This window comes from Lissotriton helveticus, chromosome 4_1, assembly GCF_964261635.1.
Source record: "Lissotriton helveticus chromosome 4_1, aLisHel1.1, whole genome shotgun sequence".
NCBI lineage: Eukaryota > Metazoa > Chordata > Amphibia > Caudata > Salamandridae > Lissotriton > Lissotriton helveticus.
Genome location: NC_136063.1, coordinates 1,593,979,991 through 1,594,002,160, shown reverse-complemented (window position 1 = coordinate 1,594,002,160; position 22,170 = coordinate 1,593,979,991). Strand labels below are relative to the sequence as shown.

The window sequence follows — 22,170 nt, the reverse complement described above, 5'->3', positions numbered from 1 at the left end:
TGGATTACCGAGGACTCAATTCAGTCACCAAGACTGACGCGCACCCCATCCCCAGAGCTGATGAGCTCATCGATCGGTTAGGGGCTGCCCAGTACCTTAGTACGTTTGACCTAACGTCTGGGTACTGGCAGATCGCCTTGACCGATGGGGCAAAAGAGAGGTCAGCATTCTCCACACCAGATGGGCACTACCAGTTCCGGGTTATGCCCTTTGGGATGAAGAATGCCCCTGCCACCTTCCAGAGGTTGGTCAACCAGGTCTTGGCTGGGCTGGAGGATTTCAGTGCCGCCTACCTGGACGACATCGCAGTGTTCAGCGCCAGCTGGGAAGAACACTTGTGCCACCTCCAGGAAGTGTTGTTGGCCCTGCGCAGAGCAGGCCTCACAATCAAAGCCAGTAAGTGCCAGATTGGGCAGGGTTCAGTGGTGTACTTGGGGCACCAAGTAGGGAGCGGCAAGGTGGCCCCCCTGCAACCCAAGATTGATACCATCCTGGCATGGGCACCGCCCAAAACCCAGACTCAGGTGAGAGCCTTCTTGGGTCTCACGGGTTACTACAGGAGGTTTGTCAAGGATTATGGTAACATTGTGCACCCCTTGACTTCGCTGACTTCCAGGAAGCAGCCACGACTTGTGAACTGGACTGACGCCTGTCAGACAGCCTTTGACACCCTGAAAACTGCAATGTGCACAGCACCCATACTCCAGGCACCCGACTTTTCTAAAGAATTTGTTGTCCAGACGGACGCTTCAGAGCATGGCGTGGGGGCTGTTCTAGCTCAGGTGAATGAAGAGGGCCGAGACTTACCTGTAGCCTTCATCAGCAGGAGGTTACTTCCCAGGGAACAGAGGTGGAGTGCGATAGAAAGAGAAGCATTTGCTGTGGTCTGGGCGCTAAAGAAGCTAAGACCCTACCTGTTTGGGACTCACTTCCGGGTGCAGACAGACCACAGGCCCCTCAGATGGTTGATGCAGATGAGGGGTGAGAATCCAAAGCTGTTGAGGTGGTCCATTTCCCTACAGGGGATGGACTTCACGGTGGAACACCGCCCTGGCACAGATCACGCCAATGCTGATGGTCTGTCCAGATTTTTCCGCCTTAGTGATGAGGACTCCCTAGGGTAAGGGTAGTTCTCCCCACATTTCAGCTGGAGGGGACACGTGTTAGACCAGGCATCATTGGCATGAGTCTCTCCTCCGTTTTTTTTCTGTTTGCCTCCTCTGTTTACGATGTTTTTGCTGGTATATGCTTTGGGCACTGTGCCACTGCTGATCAGTGCCACAGTGCAAGTGCTCCCTATGTGAAATTGCTGTATTGATTGACTTCCATGTTTGGCTTATTTGGTTTACTATCAGTCCCTAGTAGAGTGCACCAGGAGTGCCAGGGCTTGTAAATACAAATGCTGCTAGTGGGCTTGCAGCACATGTTGTGCCACCCACAAGAGCGGCCTAGTAAAAGTATGTCTGAAGGTCTGCCATTGCCAGACCACGTGCAGTCTGACTGTCACGAGGACTGCGCAAGTACACCTACTTGCCAGTCCCTAAACCTTCCCTTAACTTCATGTTAGTCACCCCTATGGTAGGCCCACGGGCAGGGTGCATTGTAAGCATAAGGTAGGACAAGCCTGACAAGGTTGGCATGTCCTAATAGTGAATTACAGCCATAGTCGTTTTTCACTATTGTAAGGTAACCTGCTCTCCATCAGTTAGAATGGGCTGCCAGGATTATTAATGCTATAATCCTAGCGGGCTCGGGGAGCATGGTGCAATGTCGAGTTTGGTATCCCTGAACTCAGGGTTTAATAACGCATCCGTTTGTGTGGATGGTTTTTGGACTCTGTGTTTGAAAATAGCACTTTTAGAAAGTAGCTATTTTCTTGTCTAACTGTCTACCGGTCTCTGCTGGTTCTGGTGTGCGTGTGACAGGAGCTGGGTGGCTCCAGAGAGTCTGAATGAGTCAGTGTGGGATGAGTTGGGCATTTGCATTGAGAGTAGGGGAGAGTAGCTCTTGATAGCCTGCCCTGCCTGATACAATGTTGGCTCCGCCCCCCTGCCAGGCGACTGATGACTCTGTGCTTGCCTGGGACTTTCCTGGCCCGCCTCCTGCCGGGCAGCTGATGGCCCTGCCCCTGCCAGTGACAATGCTGGCTCCGCTCCTGCTGAGCGGCTGAGGACTCTGCCCTGCCCAGTGAATAGGCCAGGTGCTCTGGCCTGGCAACACCCACAACAAACCTAGGATGGGGGAAATTCCCCTGCATGGACAAAGGGATCAAAGCCAAAAAGGGGTATAAGAAAAGGACCCCTGAACCAAGAAATCAGATCACTTCTGACAAGGAAACCTGAACCAAGGACAAGAAGCCTGCTGATCTAAGGACTGCCTACCCCTTCTGCCAGAGTGCTGTTTGTTGGGGGAATCCTGCATTGCTTCTTTATTTTTGCCAAGGAACCAGGAGAGAGGAACTTTGTGTGTACTCTCACTCTTTGCTAAAGAAAATCTCCAAGGGCTGGAAGAGTGCCAGTCTCCTGTTGAAGTCACAGGGCTAAAGGACTTCATCTGCTTAAAGTGCTATTTGCTGGAGTTTGTGAATCCAGCACCTCTGAAAGAATCCAGCAATCTCGACGCCGACGGACGCCGCCGAATCCAGCTCGACATCGTGAGTAACGGCTCCAGTGTCCCGCTTCCTCGACGCCGGCCGCCGGGCCCGATCGACGCCAGCAGCAACGCCAGTGAGTAGTGAGTTCGGCTCCAGCTCCAAGTGACCCCGTGTCTGCACCGCCGCTGATCGCATCGACTTCGAGCCCTCTCGACGCCGTGAGCGCTGCTCACTCTTGCAACATCGACATCGACGACGCCGTATCCTGCTTCATCCCGTGAGCGCTGCTCCCGCCTGACTTCGGTCGACGCCGCTGCAGATCGCCCCGACTCCGAGGCCCGATCGACGCCGAAGACGCGACGCCGGACATCTCGACGCCGCTGATCATCGAGTGCTTCACTTTTCCAAGGTACTGTGTTGTTGGGGTCTGTGCGACTCCGGGCTCGACGTAGCGCTCCTCGCGGTCGACGCCGAACCTTTGGATTAACTTTGCCTCGACGTCGTGTGACTCCCGTGTGGGTTACATTGTTGCCAAGAACTTTGATTTAGAGAAGAAGAGTTGCTTTTGATACTAAAGACTTTTGTGCTAAGAAGAAACCGTGCTTGAACTATTATTTTTCCTTCCAAGAGTATTTATTAAGATTGTGGTATATTTTTGTCGTTATTTGGTCTTGTGCTAAGCCTTATATAAAAATACTTATTTTTATAATACTACTGTGTCGTGTCCATTTGTAGTGTATTCACTTTATTACTGTATGTGGTCATAAATGCTTAACGCACTGCCTCTGAGATAAGCCTGTCTGCTTTGCCAAGCTACCAAGGGGGTGAGCAGGGGTTATCTAAGTGTGTGATCTCCTTGCCCTGACTAGAAAAGGTGTGTCCCTATTTGTCAGAAGTGTATACCTCTGCCAACTAGAGACAGCCGCTTCTAACAATATGTCTTTAATCGCTGACACTTACCTGGAGCGCCACTCGTAACACATAATAAGAACATCTTGATTCGGGAAAAGTTGAGGACACTGGCAGGAGGAATTGGTAAAAAGTGGAACTTGGGTGCGAGGGATTGTTGTTGAAGACTTGAGAGTCTCTTTCACATCAACCACTGTGATTATTTCGTTGCAGTTGCTTCTGCTCACACTTTTCACTTTTGCATGGATAACTGCGGAGAAAAGCATAGACAATCAGGTACTAATTTACACAAATGCGTACCTATTGTCAAGCAACAGCGATTCAGAAAGAGATCGTTGATATCATTTATGCAACATGTCTAACATAGTGAAATATCTTAACGTGCTAGTTAGTCATTTATCTGCTGCAAGCTGGAGCACCTCAGGAAGGTAAAGTGCTTGGGAATGTTTTCAGAAAACCAAGAGACAAGAGACATAATAAGATACTGAAAGTTCATAAGGCAGTATTGCATAAATTACTCCTGAAGCCACTGGCATAGCTTTCCTCTCCCCTCAAAGTATCAGGTGGTCAGGCTAGGTTGTCAAATGCTGCAGTATCTGAGAGCAACCTGTAATTACCCTTCACAATAGCTAAGCTTGGATGCCAGGAGCCCTGGTGCAAGCAAGGAAAATGCTCCTTTGACTGCTGTTGGGGATCAAAAATGCAGCCATCATCAGGGTCAGTGGGCCCCTTAGATCTCTGGGCCCCAGTGCACTGCATCTGCTGCACCAATGGTAGTTGTGCCCACTGGCTCTACTCTGAGAAAACCATTTCTCTTGGCTAAGAGTGGGCAAGTGAAAGGAGTTGGTAGGGCAGAGATCGCCATAGTGGGTATGCAGTCCACAAATTCCCATCCTAAAAAAACTAGTTGTACATGGCCCATGGCCCTGTTTAGGGGCCTCTGCATGTAGTGCCTGGCCTTTAGCCAGGTCCTGTATTGTGCCCATTTTACCCAATCTAGCTGCACGCAGCCTTTGGTTATGAGCAGTGGCCTACAGCCAGGCGTTGAATAAGGCCCACGTTCCTCCCTCATCTGCTTTGCACAGCAACTTCTCAGAGGAAAGTTGGACCTATGGCCAGGATCTACACACATCTCATGGCCCACTAAAAGCAGCTCTGTGAAAGGCCTTCAGCCATGTGCGGCACCCACTAGTTGCAAGGCTTGGCCCTTATCCCAGTGCGGGACCCAGCTTATGTCCATTCCAAAATCATTGCACAACAGGTTTTGGTGTAGGCTACCCATACCACCTGCACATGATAGGAGGCTGTACATGGATGCCTCTAAGCCAAGTCTTCTGGAAGGACCTAAGCTCAGCACCCATGCCCAGCAAATGAGCTGTGATTGGCCTAGAGCAAGAGCACTTAACCAAGCCTTTAGACCTATCCCACCCAAACAGGTTGCCTTGTACCGTAAGCTCTGAGCTTGAGTGCTTCACCTTGCACACAGAATTTATGTCTAAGAATTGGTTATATTTATTTCACAGATATTTATGGGTGAGGTCCCATAAATGAAGCAGCCAGAATTGAAGTACCAGATCAGACATATAACAAGGTTGATCTCAGATGGGTACCGAAAGGTAAAATGTCCTCCTACAGGAGTTTAAATTAAAATGTAGGTTCTGTTACAATTAATGCTGGTCCTGGCCAGGCGCAGGGTAGCCATGGCGTGGATGGGACAGAGGGCCCCTGAGGTGGATGTATGGTGTAGAGATGTGACGGAATGGACACGTGCGGAGGAAACGCATATGCAGCTCTCTAGAAAGGATGAGAAATTACAAGATGATTTGATGGCCTGGCGAGTTCTGTGTCTGGAGGGTCTGAACACAGAGGATCACTCGTCACATAGTGACTTGGAGGAGACTAGTGCAGAGTTATTTTCAACATCCGAGTGGGGCTCTAGGGGGGAGGGGGAGGAGGACGACTGAGGGGTGTATTCTGGGGTGTGTACCTGATGTGGGGCCTGGTCTGAACCTCACTTACGACGTTTGTTAATTGCGATGTGATGATGACCCGTGACTTTTTTTGATTTATCTCTTTTATGATTCAGAGACTGTCCTAATCCGAAATGTGCTGTAATGAGTCTGTCGCCCTGTGATCAATTGTTATTTTTACAAGATGCCGGGGGGGGGGGCTATTGTTGTATTCTGTGCAATTGCAATTGAACAAAAATAAAGTTTTCAAAAAAAAATGTGGTTCTGTAATCCAGTCTACTGTAAAGGAATATAAAAACAGATAAGCCAGTTCTAACTTTGAATGAGGAACATGAGATATCCATGGCAATAAACTTGATTAGCCAAAGCTCTACTGAGATGAAAGTTTAAAGTTGTACTCTCCTGAACTGAAACACCAGTGTAAGAAATTTGGTTATAAGTTGATGGGTGCAGGGGGTTGAGAGTTCCACTCAAGAACTAAGCACAATTATTTCGAGGGTGAACCACGAAAAAAGTCTCTAAATAAGACTGTTTTTAACCCTCTGGTACGTTGGCACATAAGCAGTCAGGCTTAACTTAGAGGCAATGTGTAAAGTAATAATGTAAAAACACAACACAAGAAAATTCCCAAATTAATTTAGCAAACAGAGAAAATGAAATAAATAAAATAACAACAAAGCGACAAAAATCCAATAAGTAGAACCAGAGTTATGAATTTTTACATTTCTATGTGAAAAAAGCATCAAAAAGCACAAAGAGTCCTGGATCCAGTTACTATATACGCAACCTATGGTTAATAGGTTGCTACAGATCTTCAAGCTTTTTGAGGGCTACTCGGGGTATTGGATTCATTGGGAAAAGTCCCTCTTGTACATGTTATCGGATGGGCCGCCCCCACAGTAGAGTGCCAACTCTGACCTCCAGATTAAAACAAGTTTTAAAAACCTGGATATACAGATTGAAAAAACAGACGCAGCATTCCTGGCAAGGAACCAAAAAACACAGCTTGATCGGTTAAAAAACAATGTCATGCATCGGAGGAAGCTGCCAATCTCCTTGATGGGAAGGGTGGTTCTCTTCAAGATGTGATCCCTGCCCCAGATTTTGTATATCATACAGAACACCCCCTGTCACATACCAGAAAAATTATTCAACACCGCCACGGAAAGGCAGGCAGTTCTTAACATTGGTGACCTGTAGCCGGCCCCCAGGGATTCTGGAGGTGGGGGGGTGCACGTGGGGGGTACCTATGGTACCCCCCCCCCAGTTCCATGCACAACATGGCAGGCACCGCGCGGTGCCTGCCATGTTGTGCATGGAAGTGCACAACATGCCTTCCTGGCATTGTGGCGGGCGGTGCAGTCAGCATCGCCCGCCACAATGTCAGGAATGCTGGATGTGCCCGCCACTGTGGCGGCGCATCCTAATGTTCCCCACGGGACCCCCGCCCTTATGGCGGGCGGTCTCTTTTTGCGTCGGGATGGCGGGCGGACAAAGTCTGGCCGCCATCTTAATGTGCCCCTAAAAGTGAACATGTTCTCTCAGAATGGCTGTGGGTTTGGAACAGACTGAGAGTGTGGATGCAGCGACAGAGGAGACTCCAGAATATGTATCATTAACAAGAATACTAAAGTTTCTATCAGAAACCAACTATCTGATAGAACTTAAGTGGAAATTGTAAAAAACTGGAGGTACAGATATTGGAAGAAATTTAAGAGGGGTGGATCTTACTTTAAATGAACTAGGTAAAGTTAATTATTGGGAACAAATAGCAGCAACATGGGAAATGGGACACATGGCAGGCTTCTTGCTTGGCTAGTGATCAGAGAGACACAGATAGAAATGCTTTTGGTTAAACATTAGATGTGCGGAGGGATGCATCTGATCCCCAACCAAGATAACCAACCTAAGCCTTCAGCTCCTGTCCCATTTCTGTGTTTGAAAATACCACTTTTCGAAATTAGGTATTTTCTTGCCTAACCATCCAAGCCGGCGTCTGCTAGGTTGTGTATTCCATGTCTGGTTTGTGAGTGACAGGGGCTGGGGTGGCTCCAGGAGACAGGGTGAGTCATCACAAGGCTGAATAGACCTATCTGCATGAGGAGTGGTGGGAGGAGTAGCACCTGGACCTGAATAGGGCTGTGCCTGGCTTCCACAATGCTGGCTCCGCCTCCTGAGTGTGTCTGAGGACCCTGGCCCACACTGACAAGGGAAAGAAGGAGTCCTGTAAACAAAATGTTCCAGGACTGAACAGAACTAGTTTGAACTAGGTACAGACACTCTCTGCCCTGAGAGTCAAAGGATTTTGGTGTATAAAAGGGGAGACCCAGACCCCAGAATTTTAGATCACTTCTGTGAATCAAGATGACCCTTTGCCAATGAGAACCAATGAAGCTGACGGAGGAGACTGCCCCTGTGCTGTGCTGTTGGGGGTGGCCTGCAGTGGTTACTTTATTTGCCAAGGAAAGGAGAAAAGGAACTTTGTGTGTACTTTTGCAATCTTGAAGAAGAATCTCCAAGGGCTTGAACTGAGCTTGCCTTCTGCCTGATGTCTCAACAATACAAGACTTCACCACCAGCTTTCCTGAATTCCCTTGCTGTGGAATTCTGCCTGCAGAGAGGGGCCTACTGTTGTTTGGGCCCTCTGAAGAGACTGCGAGTTGCTGGGAGCTGGAAGCGCGGTGCAACAAGGAGAAGCGCGTCGCCACCGCAGCAGCTGCTATCACATCGCCGAAGAAGCATGCCGCTGCTGCAGATGTTCGCCGTTGCATCATCGACGAAGCGTATCGCATCACCGGAAAGCGTGTCACCGCCATAGAGGTTGCCTTTGCTTCACCAGAGAAGCGCGTCGCCGGGCGTGTCGCGGCTCAGAAGTTACCGATTTCACTGCACAGCCGTCGGTCGTGCACGCATCACATCCAACGTTGTCGCATCACAGCAAGACGCCATTTTCTCGCACTGCACCGGATCATCACATCGAGGCGCCATCTTGTCGCATCGCACCGGATCATTGTAAGAAACCAACGCATCACCTCCCCTGCGCTGCAGTAAGGAACAGACACATCACCTCCTCCGAAGCAAGGAACCGACGCATCACCTTCCCTGCGACCCTCTTGTTTGTATTGCGTGATGCATCCAAGCTACTTTGAGAGTAAAGTGTTGCATTTACCATCTACATTGGACTGAGCTATTTCTACCATTTTAAAGTCTATTTTTGATTACAGTATTGTGGATTTTTGTCGTTTGGTCTTGTGTTAAGTCTAGTAGAGATTACTTATTTTTCTAAACTGGTGTGATATCCATTTGTAGTGCTTTCACTGTATTATTGTATGTGTTCACAAATGCTTTACACACTGCCTCTGAGATAAGCCTGTCTGCTCGTGCCATGCTACCAAGGGGGTGAGCAGGGGTTATTTTAGAAGGTTAACCCCTTACCCTGACTAGAAGCAAGAGTCCCTATTTGGTCAAAGGCACCTACCTCTGCCAACTAGAGACCCCTAGTTCTAACAAATGTCACACACACTCTAGACATTTGCATGCCTTTTTTTCATAACACAAAACTGACATTATTATATCTTTATTATATATGTAGACACAATGCTCTCGTTAAATACATACAAAGTAGTTGTAAAATCCTCTGTGTTCATCAATATCATGCCTTCTTTCACTTTGAAGGTCGTGTGTTGTCTGCCAATCCACCACTGGACATCACTCCCTCTTCTGCTCTAACCAATACCGTAACATATGGATTGGCCACAAGCAATAAACTTATGGCAGAGACGGGTTAGTCTTCAGCACATCGATTTTATTTTATATAACCGTATTTCTCTCTGGATTAGTGTCAGGATATGTAACATATATTACTCCATGACATAATATAAATCTCATATTAAGCATGCACAAAATGTTAATAGGTAAACTTGTATGGCTAATCTTTCTGTCCTTATACCACTAATCATGGTGCAGCTTCTTGGTAGGTATATGAATATGTCTCTTATCAGCCACTCAATACACCCATGCGTCGATGTACACTTTTGTTGAGTGATATGATTTTTTGTTTAGAGTACCTAAGAATCCCTCTTGTCATGTCCGGTATGGATGCAAAAAATGTTATCCCACTAGCTGTTAACCTAGAGATCTTTATGGATTTTAGGGATAATGTTTTCCCTGCCGTCAAGTCAAGTCATAAATTTGTATAGCGTGCTATTCACCCAGAGGGTCTCAAGGCGCTTAAGGGAAGAGGGGTTCGCTACTGGTCGAACAGCCAGGTCTTGAGTTGTTTTCTGAAGGAGAGGTGGTTCTGTGTAAGACGGAGGTGGGTGGGGAGGGAGTTCCAGGTCTTGGCCGCCAAGTAGGAGAAGGATCTTCCTCCCATGGTGGCTCTTCGGATGCGTGGAATCGTGGCGAGGGCTTGGTTGGACAATCGTAGTTGGCGGGTAGGGGTGTAAAAGGTCAGGCGAGTGTTGAGGTATCTGGGTCCTAGGTCGTGAAGGGCCTTGTGTGCGTGGGTGAGGAGTCGGTACGTGATTCTCTTGTTGACGGGGAGCCAGTGCAGGTCTCTCAGGTGACCAGATATGTGGTTGTGGCGAGGTATGTCTAGGAGGAGTCTGGCGGAAGCGTTGTGAATGCGTTGAAGTCTATTCTGTAATTTGGCTGTGGTTCCGGCGTAGAGGGTGTTTCCGTAGTCCAGACAGCTTGTGACAAGTGCTTGGGTCGCCGTCTTCCTTGTTTCGGTGGGGATCCAACGGAAGATCTTTCGGAGCATGCGTAGGATGTTGAAACATGATGATGAGACGGCGTTGACTTGTCTGGGCATCGAGAGGGAGGAGTCTAGGATGAATCCCAAGTTGCGAGCATGGTCCGTTGGTTTGGGTGCGCTGCCTAGGGCCGAGGGCCACCAAGAGTCGTCCCAGGCAGAGGGGGATGATCCTAGGATAGGCACTTCCGTCTTGTCTGAGTTCAGTTTTAGGTGGCTGTTCTTCATCCACTCGGCTACGTCTTTCATCCCTTCGTGTAGGTTGGTTTTGGCGGTGGTTGGGTCGTTGGTGAGGGAGAGGATCAGCTGGGTGTCGTCTGCATAGGAGATGATGTTGAGATTGTGTTGGCGTGCGATGGATGCGAGGGGACTCATGTAGACGTTGAAGAGGGTGGGGCTGAGTGAAGATCCTTGTGGTACACCGCATATGACTTCGGTGGCGTCTGATCTGAAAGGGGGGAGGCGGACTCTCTGGGTTCTTCCAGCTAGGAATGAGATGATCCAGTCCAAGGCCTTATCTTGTATTCCGACGTTCCTGAGGCGTTGTACAAGGGTGCGGTGGCAGACTGTGTCGAACGCTGCGGAGAGGTCCAGGAGGATGAGGGCCACTGTTTCCCCGTTGTCGAGCAGTGTCCGGATGTCGTCTGTGGCTGCAATGAGGGCGGTCTCGGTACTGTGGTTGGCTCGGAACCTGGATTGTGAGGGGTCTAGGGCCTTGTTAGATTCAAGGAAGGCGGCGAGCTGACTGTTGACGGTCTTCTCTATGACTTTGGCAGGGTATGGGAGGAGCGATATGGGACGGTAGTTCTTAAGCTCGGTGGGGACCGCTGTAGGTTTCTTCAGGAGGGCACTAAGTTCGGCATGTTCAGCTTTCCGGGAAGGTGGCGGTGTTGAAGGAGCAGTTGATGATGTCCCGGAGTTGGGGGGCGATGATGGAGTCGGCCTTGTTGAAGATGTGATGGGGGCATGGGTCGGTTCGCGATCCGGAGTGGATGGAGTTCATCGTGCGGATGGTGTCTTGGGTGCTGATCGGGGTCCAGGCGCGGAGGGTGGTGGTGGGGGGCTTCTGTTCTGTGGTTGGGGGAGTGGTCAGGTCGCCGAAGCTGTTATGTATGTCAGCGATCTTGCTGTGATCTGCCGTACACTATAAGGATATTGCAAGGAGTTCCATAACCATATAGAAGAACAGAACAGAATGCTGAGTTCCTTTATAGGGTTATGGAACTCCGAAGTGACTTGAAAAATCCTTTTCATGTACGCCAGGGGGTCCTTTATCCAATATAATGCACGGTCGCACCATCACCTTTCCCACAAACCACTTAAAACCTTGGCTCGAGATCTTTCAAATGAAAAATGCAAGCTTATTTGCAAACAAGAAGAGTAAAAATAAAACCTCTAGTTCAAAATTTAACACATCAAAAACTTGTTAGATATTTGTTCCAAATAGATATAAAAACACTTCAATACTAGGGAGTTAAAAAAAAATAGTTGCAATAGCTCAAAAAGTGTAGAAACATGCAGAAAGATTCTAGATGTCCTCTGTCTAAGGAGTGCAAAATATAAAACTGACTGAAAAAACTGCAAGGGGTTGGAGACCCAGTAACCAACCTATATGCATCTATTTTTATATTTTTTTCCATAGTTTTCTATGACAGCTGTAGTGATGTTATCAGTGATGCCAGTGGTGATCTCATCTGAGATGTCATCAATGATGTCACTTGTGATGTCAATAAAGATGTCATGAGTGATGTCATACACAGTGCAAGGAGGTGACACAAAGTAAAGTTTGTGCCGTGAACCATAACTGGCACATTTCTGTGGTTTGTCATATATGAGCAAGAACTATATCTGTGTTAATAACTGAATTTTTAGTGAATATATATCTGTCACTCACCCACACCCACCAGCTACCATAACATGAGAGGATTACCTGGGGATATTCTAAACATGAGCAATCTGCGGCTAAAAGTATACATCAGAATTAATGTTACTTTCACCACAGCACGGGGACACACCAGCTGGTGTAACCAGGCACTCTACAAATCTCTTTTATTATTATTATTATTATTATTATTTCTGTTTTAGGGTAAAGTCAACTGTCTTTGGGAAAGAGAGAAAGAAGAAACACATGGATTTACATTTAGCCTGGAAGAGGTGGGTAACTTGAAATATATATATAGTCCCAAGAAATTCAAAAAGTCCTAAACTAAAGTTCAAATACAAAGTAAAAGTTCAAAATCCAAAATAAACTCAAAGGCAATTGCCCAACCTATCCTTAGTTGAGGGACACATTTCCTGGTCATTGTATTCATCAGACTAGAACCACTTTCAGGTCCTCCACAGGCATGCAGGGCTGTGATAGGACAGGACAGTGTTTGAGAGTGAGGATGCGCTAGGGTCGTTTAAGGGACAGAGGCGTATGACATACTTGTGGAAATAACACCGGTAGGAAGGGTTGGGAAACAGAATACAAGGAAATGGCTGTACTCCAGGAAGGTGCAGAGCTGTTGGTGCTTGTCAACGTGTCTCTCAGTGAGCCTTGATTTCTTGTGACCAGCAATCAGCTGGCTAATGGCCTACTGGAAAGCAGCCATGGCCACAAACTCAGGGGCCTGGATTGAGGAATAACTTGAGGGCCCAGGTATGCCACACAAACATCTAACCCTCGGCCTCTGATCTTCTGAACAGGCACTTGCCTCCACCTACTGGTGGGAGTATAGATGGATGCCCCATAGTTGTGGCATGGGTGAGGGGGATCTTGACTGGTGGAGGGTGTAGCCTTAGGCCCTAATGATGGAGAGGCTTGTCCATGGGACACTGCAGATGTATGTTCTTGCTGGTAAGAAGGGGCCCCATTGTCCTCCTGGCATGTGATGTCTAGATCAACCACCCTGTCTGTCCAGAGTCTCTTAGACTAAGAACAAGTCACTCCCCAGAAAATGCCTAGCTGCTGGGGTCCTCCTCCTTCACTCTGGTCCTTAAGTACCCCACTTTACCCTTAGCTGTCCACTGAAAAGGAAGGGTAAGACAATAAAAAAACTCATGAGTGCATGTGTCCACTACATAATGTAACTAAAAACATATTTCAACAGTAGCACGTTAAAAAATGCAAAGAATTATAATGCTAAATAGACTGCTATCACTTGCCAAGATTATGAACAAGGGGTAAACACAGTAACCAAAGGTGCATAATAATAAGAAACAGTACAATATCAATTATCTATCATAAAGAAAAAGTAATGTCAATGTAGCATTTATGATGCATATGTAGCAAGGCATTTTGATCCCAACATTCTCTTATGATAGTAAAAAGAAACATATGCATGATTTGAAGAACAGGAAAATATAATTGAATAGTACATCATGTATGGGCATTATCTGGACATAGGACAGCTGATACTTGTAATTATACAATGCATGTACATTTCAATGGGCATTTTATGTGTGTAGCTATGAAAAAATTGGAGTTGTGAATTGTAGACTAAGATATGTGTATGAAGCATTAAGATGTACCTAGGTTACATGTGTTGTGTGCATGTAACACATTACACTAAAAAAAGGCATATCACAACGTTGAGGTAAATTTTTAATTAAATAAATTATAATTTATTTCAAAAAAAGTTTCTGTGTGCTACCATAATATTCTATGAATTTTTATTGTTTAGTAAAATAAAAATACATAAGAGTTACAAATATTGACATTAAAAACAACCATTAAACTATATATTTTAGTCAACAATATATAATAGGGAAAGCATGGACAGAAACAAGTTAAACATCAGACATGAAACTACAAAACCTTGAGATGACAAGTTAAGTTTTATATTATAGCGCTTGCCAATATACTGCTGCTGGTTGTGGGTCTTCCTAATGAGCATGTAAGGTCTGTCATCCTTCTCTCAGGAGCCTTCTTTGTAGCGCAAAGAGCTCGGGGTACCACATTTGGGGCTGGGAGGATACCCTCAGCACAACCTCTCATTTCAAGCTTGCCTAGTATCTCTGGTCCAATCAGCATTTGTGGCACTCCCTGACTCTTTGGGTGTGCACAACCACTCCTCTGCAGTGCATGACGATGTCCTGGCAGATGTCGGGCTTTAGTGCTTTACATAGCTGGGTTTCATGTCCCCTATAAAGCTGAGAATACATCTGAAGATCTCATCTCAGTTGATCTCCAATTCCTCTTGGGAATGTACATGGCTCCTTGGATGACTCAGATTGATTTAATTCCTATTCCTCCATTTCATATCATGTTTACCACGGTTGGCAGTGAACTTGATTGCAACTGGAGTTCTCCTTGTAAACCATGGGTACTCACAAACTTTCTCTCGGTGGCCACATTTACAGTGTGGTTTGTGGTGGAGGGCCGCACAGGTGGAGGCGGGGTCAGTGGGGAAGGGGGGAGGGGCTAGAGAAAAAAAACCTGTGACCATGAAGTTGAACACAGGGCCCTGCAGCGGATGCCTTCATCCACTGAACCAACAGACCCGGCATACACACACATCTCTCTTTCACTCTCTCTCTCTCTCTCTCTCTCTCTCTCTCTATTTCTCTCTCTCTCTATCTCTCCCTCCCTCCCTCCCTCTATCTCTTCCCCTCTCTCTGTCTCCCTCCCTCTATCTCTCTCTCTCTGAAGTCTGAAACAGGCAGGCTTCTGATCATGTAGCTCTACTGATCTCTGGTGAATAACACAACTAACTGGTTCTCGGCTGTCAGAGGAGCTTGGGAGCCAGACTTGGGACCCCTATTTGATGATCGTTAGAGGGAGGCACTGGTGACACAAGAGAGACAGCAATTGCTATCCAATTTATACAAATCCAATTTAAATATCTGCACCCACACACCTACCCTGTCACACACTCTCCTGCATGTCTGACATGAATGTTCAGAAGGGATGTGTAATAATTTTCTCCCCTACTGAGAGGATTTAGACAAATCCAATCAAAGGTAACTGGTTGGCTACTTGACATAGCCCTCAAAACAGCCTTACTTAATACATTTTCTGACCTAACTGCAAATAGTTGCACCCAAGCTTTCCTTCTTATAGGCATTACCCAGTACTCTGAAGCAGAGTGATGCAACCCCTGCTGGACTTGAGTGCTGTGCTACAAGAATGGATTGCTGCATGGTTCTTGAACCAAGATTTATACTGTCCACAAAAATACCACACAATATGTTATAGATGAAGATTAAACAGTGTTCTGGATATAGCCCTGGGAATTACTTCAGTGGAGAAAAATAGCCCTCCAATGAAAAGCTTCTCCGTTCCCCCTCTTTGCAGCTATGAACACATTTAAAGGGCGACAGTTTGCATCTGTTATGTTATGTTATGTTAAAATGTATTTATATAGCGCACGGCTACTCCGACAGAGTGTCCCGGCGCTTTCCACAAACAACTCAGTGTGTAATAACATAACACGAAACAATACAGAAAAGAAAGACCCACCCAAAGAGCAACTAAACATTAAAAAGCCATGTCTTCAAGCTCTTCCTAAATTGAAGCAGATTAGGAGTACTTCGCAGCGCCAGTGGTAGGGAGTTCCACAACTGAGGTGCTGTAGACATGATTTATTTGTGGACTTCATGTGTTCTCAATCCTGTTTTGGGGCATGCTTTTAGTCAAGAAGAAAAGCGGCTCAGCTTGACTTCTTTCAATTTATTTCAATCATCTATAAAGAAGATCTGTATGAAGCATGGTTGAAGTGGCTTCATGATGATGTTCTATTGGAACATTGCAAATGTCTGCTGTTGCATATGCTGGTGTATCATTAACGTAACTGAAAATATCAATAACATAGTTTCATTTTTTTAAATGATAACAACGGCTTGAAAATCTCACTCCTAACCCCTTGCGAGAGAATTGGGATAATATCAAGCTGGAATAAACTGTTGCATGACTTTAAAGGTGACCTTTAGTTTATGCCTTGCACTTGTAAATCCAGCCACTAGCCTTTTTAGGATTTCTGACTACATTAACATTCTAGTTCGGGCCTTGCATGAACCCGAAATAAACTGCAACTAAGCATCAATTCTGAACAATTTGCAACATGACCTGGAAAAAGTAATCGCCCCTTCCCTTTCTCTTCATTCTTTTATTGTCCCATAATTTATACATCCCACAAGGTATTTAATACTAGATGAAGCCAGTCCTTTGTCTGCATACCTCCCCTTCTTGTTCGTGTCACTGGCAGTCACTTTCTTCTGCTCACCCTTTTCCACATCTCCGCAATCATAAACATAACTCATTTTCTACAAGAAGGCAAGCTGGAATATGGCAGTGTATACATTTTCCGGTCGAATCTTTGTTACATTTCTCCACTATGGTGTACTTATTTGATGATTTCTCTAAAACTCTTTATTTGTCTGCTTCACTCAGTGTGCATTCCATAGGATAGGCAAAAGAGTTTGGAATGTTGACACAAACAATTGACAACATTTTCTGTCTCACCCGCTTATGAAATTACCCCGAAATTATAAGGTACCAAAAGAAAACGGAGGGAAAACCTCGGATTGGCTGCGAAGAGGGCCCGGGGGTACTACGTGCGGTTCACCAACTGATTTTCTGCACTTTTTATTTCATTTCACACTTTGTGCAGGAAACTGCCAAAACTAATAGCACTGATTCAATTGCTTTAAATGACAACACTTTGCATCTTGATTTTCAAAAGATATGATCTTTCACTAAATGTATATACTAGATTATTGAATGAATACATTGACACAATGGATGCTAGAGATTGCTACGTATGTATGCAATTACCTGCATCATTTGCTGAAGGTGTTACATGTCATAGTTTACCGTTAACAGATGGAATTTCTAGCAGTGTATTAACCAGTTTATTTTATGGTATTGATCATTTATAATATTATCATTCGAATAATAGTCTGATATTTTCAGGACTTTCTCTGCTAAAACATTCAAATCCACATCCTGGAGCTTCATTAGTTGCGACTATGGGCTATCTATTTAGACCAACTCAATCTTTGGACATGGCCTATGCACATACACAGAACATAACATGTAAATTAGGGAGAGCTGAAAAGAAATACATAGATTTAGTAGAAAGAAGACAAGATAATATGACAAATAAAACTACTGCACCTGCAAAACTAACTCCTTGGAATTTACCAGAAGAACAAAAAGTAATAGAAGGAATGGCTACATTAGCTTTAGACTGGCAACTGGCTTTGTATATATAGCATAAATGTCAAATATTAACATAAAATGTGTAGGTATTAGCTAGTGTGAACATACATTTGATGCTTATGAAAACTGGGGAAGATACCTAGAAGGAGTCGATCCTATCTTTCTTAGACTGTATTATATTTGTGGGAAGAATGCTTTTTATAAACTACAGAGAGGATGGTATGGTATGGATTCAAAGAGCGAAATGGAGGAAGGAATAAAGGTGCAAGTGCAAGTGAGATAGTGGGTGATATTTTTTGAGCCTTAATACCTTCTGTAGGAGTAGCACTAAACTCACATAAAATTAGGAAACGTTCTATTATATTTGAAACATTAGCCACCAGTACAACTGGAGGATTTTCTGTTGTAGATACTGAATTGATCTGTCTATGATCGATGGTAATGCAAAATCGACTTTCCCTAAACATTCTTCTTGCGTAGGAGGGCACAGTCTAATGGTTGTTAAAGGTTCAATAATTCTGCACCTACATATCAGATAAGAGCAGAGATTTAGAAACCTAGATAAAAAAAATTACTAATTTAAACAAAGATCTGGAAGAATTAAAATCTGATGGTACCTGGAAAATGATAGGGAAGGGATTGTCAACATGTAGCAACTGGATGTGTAATCTAGTCATGGACTAGTGATTTTTATCTTGAGACCATTAGTGACAATCTTTTTGTGCATAATGCTGATGTTGTTTTCTAATAAATTCTATAGATATAAAAGGAATCAGTAGGGAGTGAAATGCTCAAGATTTAATGTTGAATTAGAAGACCAACAATGCAAATATTTTGACGAAATGAAAGCTCCACACCTAGCATTAGATGCCAGCCCTGGTGCTCCCGGACAGCTGACACCTTTGGCAGGGGTCACAGGTGAGTGAGACCCACATGGGGCTGAAAAGATCGATCATCGGAGGCTACCAGGCGCCCCGGCAGCAACAACATGGCGGCCCAAGAGTGGTGCCTGCAACGCTCGTAGTCGTGCCTGCGATGGGAGGAGGGCATACAGCATCCTCCGCGGAAGAGATTTCCCCTGTGCCCCGACGAGCGAGGAGGAAGTGGGATGCGCCCTCTGCCCTTTGATTGCAGGGGCGAGTCTCCTGGGTGTATTGTCAGTGGCTGCCCGTGGCTAACACAAGTGCACCTGCGGGGACCTGGTGACTGCCAGAGCACCCCCTGAGTCACTGGGAGGTGTGTGCAGTGGATGCCTAACGCAGCAACCCTGTAGAACAGCAACCCTGCCTGCTGACTCTGGAAATATTGGGGGGCCTGAGGACATGTAGTCGACTTGTGTTCCCCTGCTGTTGGGCTTTGGAGGATCACCCGGGACACTAAGGGCTACCACCAAGGACCGCTGGCTGATTCTTTGTTTACTGTGAGGATTGCTGGGACTCGAGGTACTCCCTCTGTGGGATCCATTGTACTATGCCCCGCCAGTGAGGAGGGTTGCTGTCCTGCCTTGTGCCTACTGCTGTTGTGCTTGGAGGCATTTATTTGTTGCGGCCCGACCCCCCCTGCCTTGTTGGGTGACTGGCGGAGTCCTTGCGGGACTTGTTGTGGGGGCACTGGTGTGCTGTTTGTCTGGGTATCACTTCTGCTGCCTACACAGTCCTCAGTGAATATGGTATTCTGTAGGTTTGATGGACACCCTCTGCTGTAACCCTAAGGGTGACAAATGCAAAAACAACAGTTGATAAACAGAATGCAGAACAATATCATACATTCACCCAGTACAGAGATGTGGGCCTAAATCCATCGTTTTTTTGCTCACCATGCCATTCCAGTTTGTACCTAGACATATGCATATCAGTCTTGACCCTGAGCCCCATGGGAACAGTCCAGCCCGAACTGCCAAGCCAGGTCTCCCTGGACTGGAAACAAGCATCCTAGGACTGGTTTCGGGCTTTCAACCCTCATCAGCCAGGATAGCTTGATTCCAGTGGCATGGAGAGCACGGGACTCACGTCTGAGCATACCCGTCCCACTCGGGGTGACAAATGCAAAAACAACAGTTGATGGACAGAATGCAGAACAATATCATACATTCACCCAGTACAGAGATCTGGGCCTAAATCCATCGTTTTTTTGCTCACCATGCCATTCCAGTTTGAACCTAGCCATATGCAAATCTGTCTTGACCCTGTGCCCCATGTGAACAGTCCAGCCCGAACTGCCAAGCCAGGTCCTCCCTGGACTGGAAACAAGCATCCTAGGACCGGTTTAGGGCTTTCAACCCTCATCAGCCAGGATAGCTTGATTCTAGTGGCATGGAGAGCATGGGACTCACGTCTGAGCATACCCGTCCCACTCGGGGTGACAAATGGAAAAACAACAGTTGATTGACAGAATGCAGAACAATATCATACATTCACCCAGTACCGAGATCTGGGCCTAAATCTATCGTTTTTTTTGCTCACCATGCCATTCCAGTTTGAACCTAGCCATATGCAAATCAGTCTTGACCCTGTGCCCCATGGGAACAGTCCAGCCCGAACTGCCAAGCCAGGTCCTCCCTGGACTAGAAACAAGCATCCGTTCATCAACTCCATTGGTATCGCTTTGTTCGCCCTAAGTTGGCAAGGAATGCCCAGACATGGGTCCCTTGCTCACTCTACCACTGGATTCAAGATAGCCTGGCTGATGAGGATTATGAATCTGAAACCGGTCCCAGGATGCTTGTTTCCGGTCCAGGGAAGACATGGCTTGGCAGTTCGGGCTGGATTGTTCCCATGAGGTACAGGGTCAGACTGATTTGCATATGGCCATGTCTAAACTGGGGTGGTGGAGTGAGCTAAAGAATGGTGATGGATTAAACCCAGATCAGTTGACTTTGTGTGAGTGTTTGATTTGCTCAAATGCTCCGTTCATCAACCCCTTTGGTATAGCTTTGTTCGCCCTAAGTTGGCAGGGTATGCCCAGACGTGGTTCCCTTGCTCACTCTACCACTGGATTCAAGATAGCCTGGCTGATGAGGATTATGAATCCGAAACCGGTCCCAGGATGCTTGTTTCCGATCCAGGGTAGACAAGGCTTTGGCAGTTTGGGCTGGACTGTTCCCATGAGGCACAGGGTCGGACTGATTTGCATATGGCCATGTCTGAACTGGGGTGGTGGAGTGAGCTAAAGAATGGTGATGGATTAAACCCAGATCAGTTGACTGGGTGTGAGTGTTTGATTTACTCAAACGCTCCGTTCATCAACCCCTTTGGTATCGCTTTGGTAACCCTAAGGGTGACACCGGACCACGCTGACCCAACTTCATCTCCCTCTTTCCTCCTAGCTGCAGCTGGCTGCACTACGCCTTGTGGGTAACCCTGGATGGAGTATGTGGAGTGGTGCTCCGCGGAGTTGCACAGAGTTTTAAAAAAAACTCTGTGGAACTCCGCTCCGCTCTGCCCCAGCCCCACACATTTTTTTTTAAAAGACCCACTTACCTTCCCTTCTGTCGTCTACGGGCAGCCCTCCTAGTTCATGCAAGACGTAATACTTAGGTGTACGTGAGGAGAAGGACGACGGCAAGAAGCAGACACCGCGGCGAGGAGGAGGGCTGCCCACAGATGACAGAAGTGAAGGCAAGGGGTTATTTTAAAAATAAAATTGCAGGGGGCCCTCAGGCTAAGGGGCGTACTCCGCTCCGCCACAGAGTCAGAGTTTTACCGCAACTTCGCATTCCCAGCGGAGCGCAGAGTTGGTAAAACTCGACAAACTCCGCTGGCAGAGCGGAGTACTCGCTCTGGGCTTACTTCTGGGCATGCCACTGATAACACTGGTTGTTGGACTTGGAGGCGTCTTGCTTTTCCTTGCTTGCCTCCACCATTGTTCACACCCAAAGACAAGGATGATGCTTCAGTGGGTGCCTCCCAGGAGGGGATAAAGCAGGGCACAGTAGGTGGGGATGCCTCCCACTTAGACAGCTAATTTGATAAACTAATGGCTGCAATGGACACCACTGGAGAGTGACTGCAGGGTAAGATTGACTCTATAACGATTGAACTGGGCCTCTTTCGTGAAGACTCTAAGAAGATGTCGGAGTGGGTGTCTGCCAAGGAGGCTAAACCCTTTGACCTGAGATGCTGCATATGGACCATCCTGTCGAGGGGGACAAACTGACCTACCAGAAAGCAGGAGCCCAAGGAGCAGATGAGGGTGGTGGGGACTGTGGACTCCTTGACATCTGGTGGATGCTTGTCACGTCCTGAAATACTATCCGCAGGGGGTCCACCTCGAGCTTCGTGGGCTCGAAAGTTCCTTGGCTTGAGAATACCTTCTCAGGGGTCACTCCTGGCGTGGCTGATGACATATTTTACCCTCGCTTGGATGGCGGCTGCGTACTGTGAGGCCTGAGCCTCGTTGGGGGTGCTGTGCTGTGGTGGCTGTAATATTTTTATCCTCACATGTGCTATTGTGTTTCACTGTTTGGCTGGTGGAGCAGGGTGAGTAAAGGGGGTTGGCGATAAATGTGACTTTTTTATTGACTCAGAGCTTGCTTGAGTCTAGGCTGGCCTCCTTCCCCAAATGAACCTTCTGTTTCGGACCTGTTTGGCCTCCTTGTATGGGCTGTAGTTTGTAGGCGTATCACCTAATACTGTTTTGACAGGAAGTACCCATATCACAGTATGGAGTGGCATTGTGTGAGTTTGTTGTTCTTTCTTGACTGTTTCCTTTGTGTCTTTCATTTTGCATGTGTGCGGTGGGTGTAACTGCCCTGTGTAGCTGGCCACTGACCTTAGAGTGTGGACCTGGTGTTGTGTGC

General features: G+C 46.6%; 1 protein-coding gene across 1 annotated transcript in view; it reads right to left on the bottom strand.

The window, feature by feature from the left end:
• SFRP4 (secreted frizzled related protein 4) overlaps positions 1-22,170 on the bottom strand; it is a 102,705-nt gene that overhangs the window by 32,689 nt on the left and 47,846 nt on the right. The window contains exon 4 of the mRNA XM_078688213.1: positions 3,554-3,752. Within this exon, the coding sequence (XP_078544339.1) occupies positions 3,554-3,752 (199 nt within the window). The remainder of the gene's footprint in view (positions 1-3,553; positions 3,753-22,170) is intronic.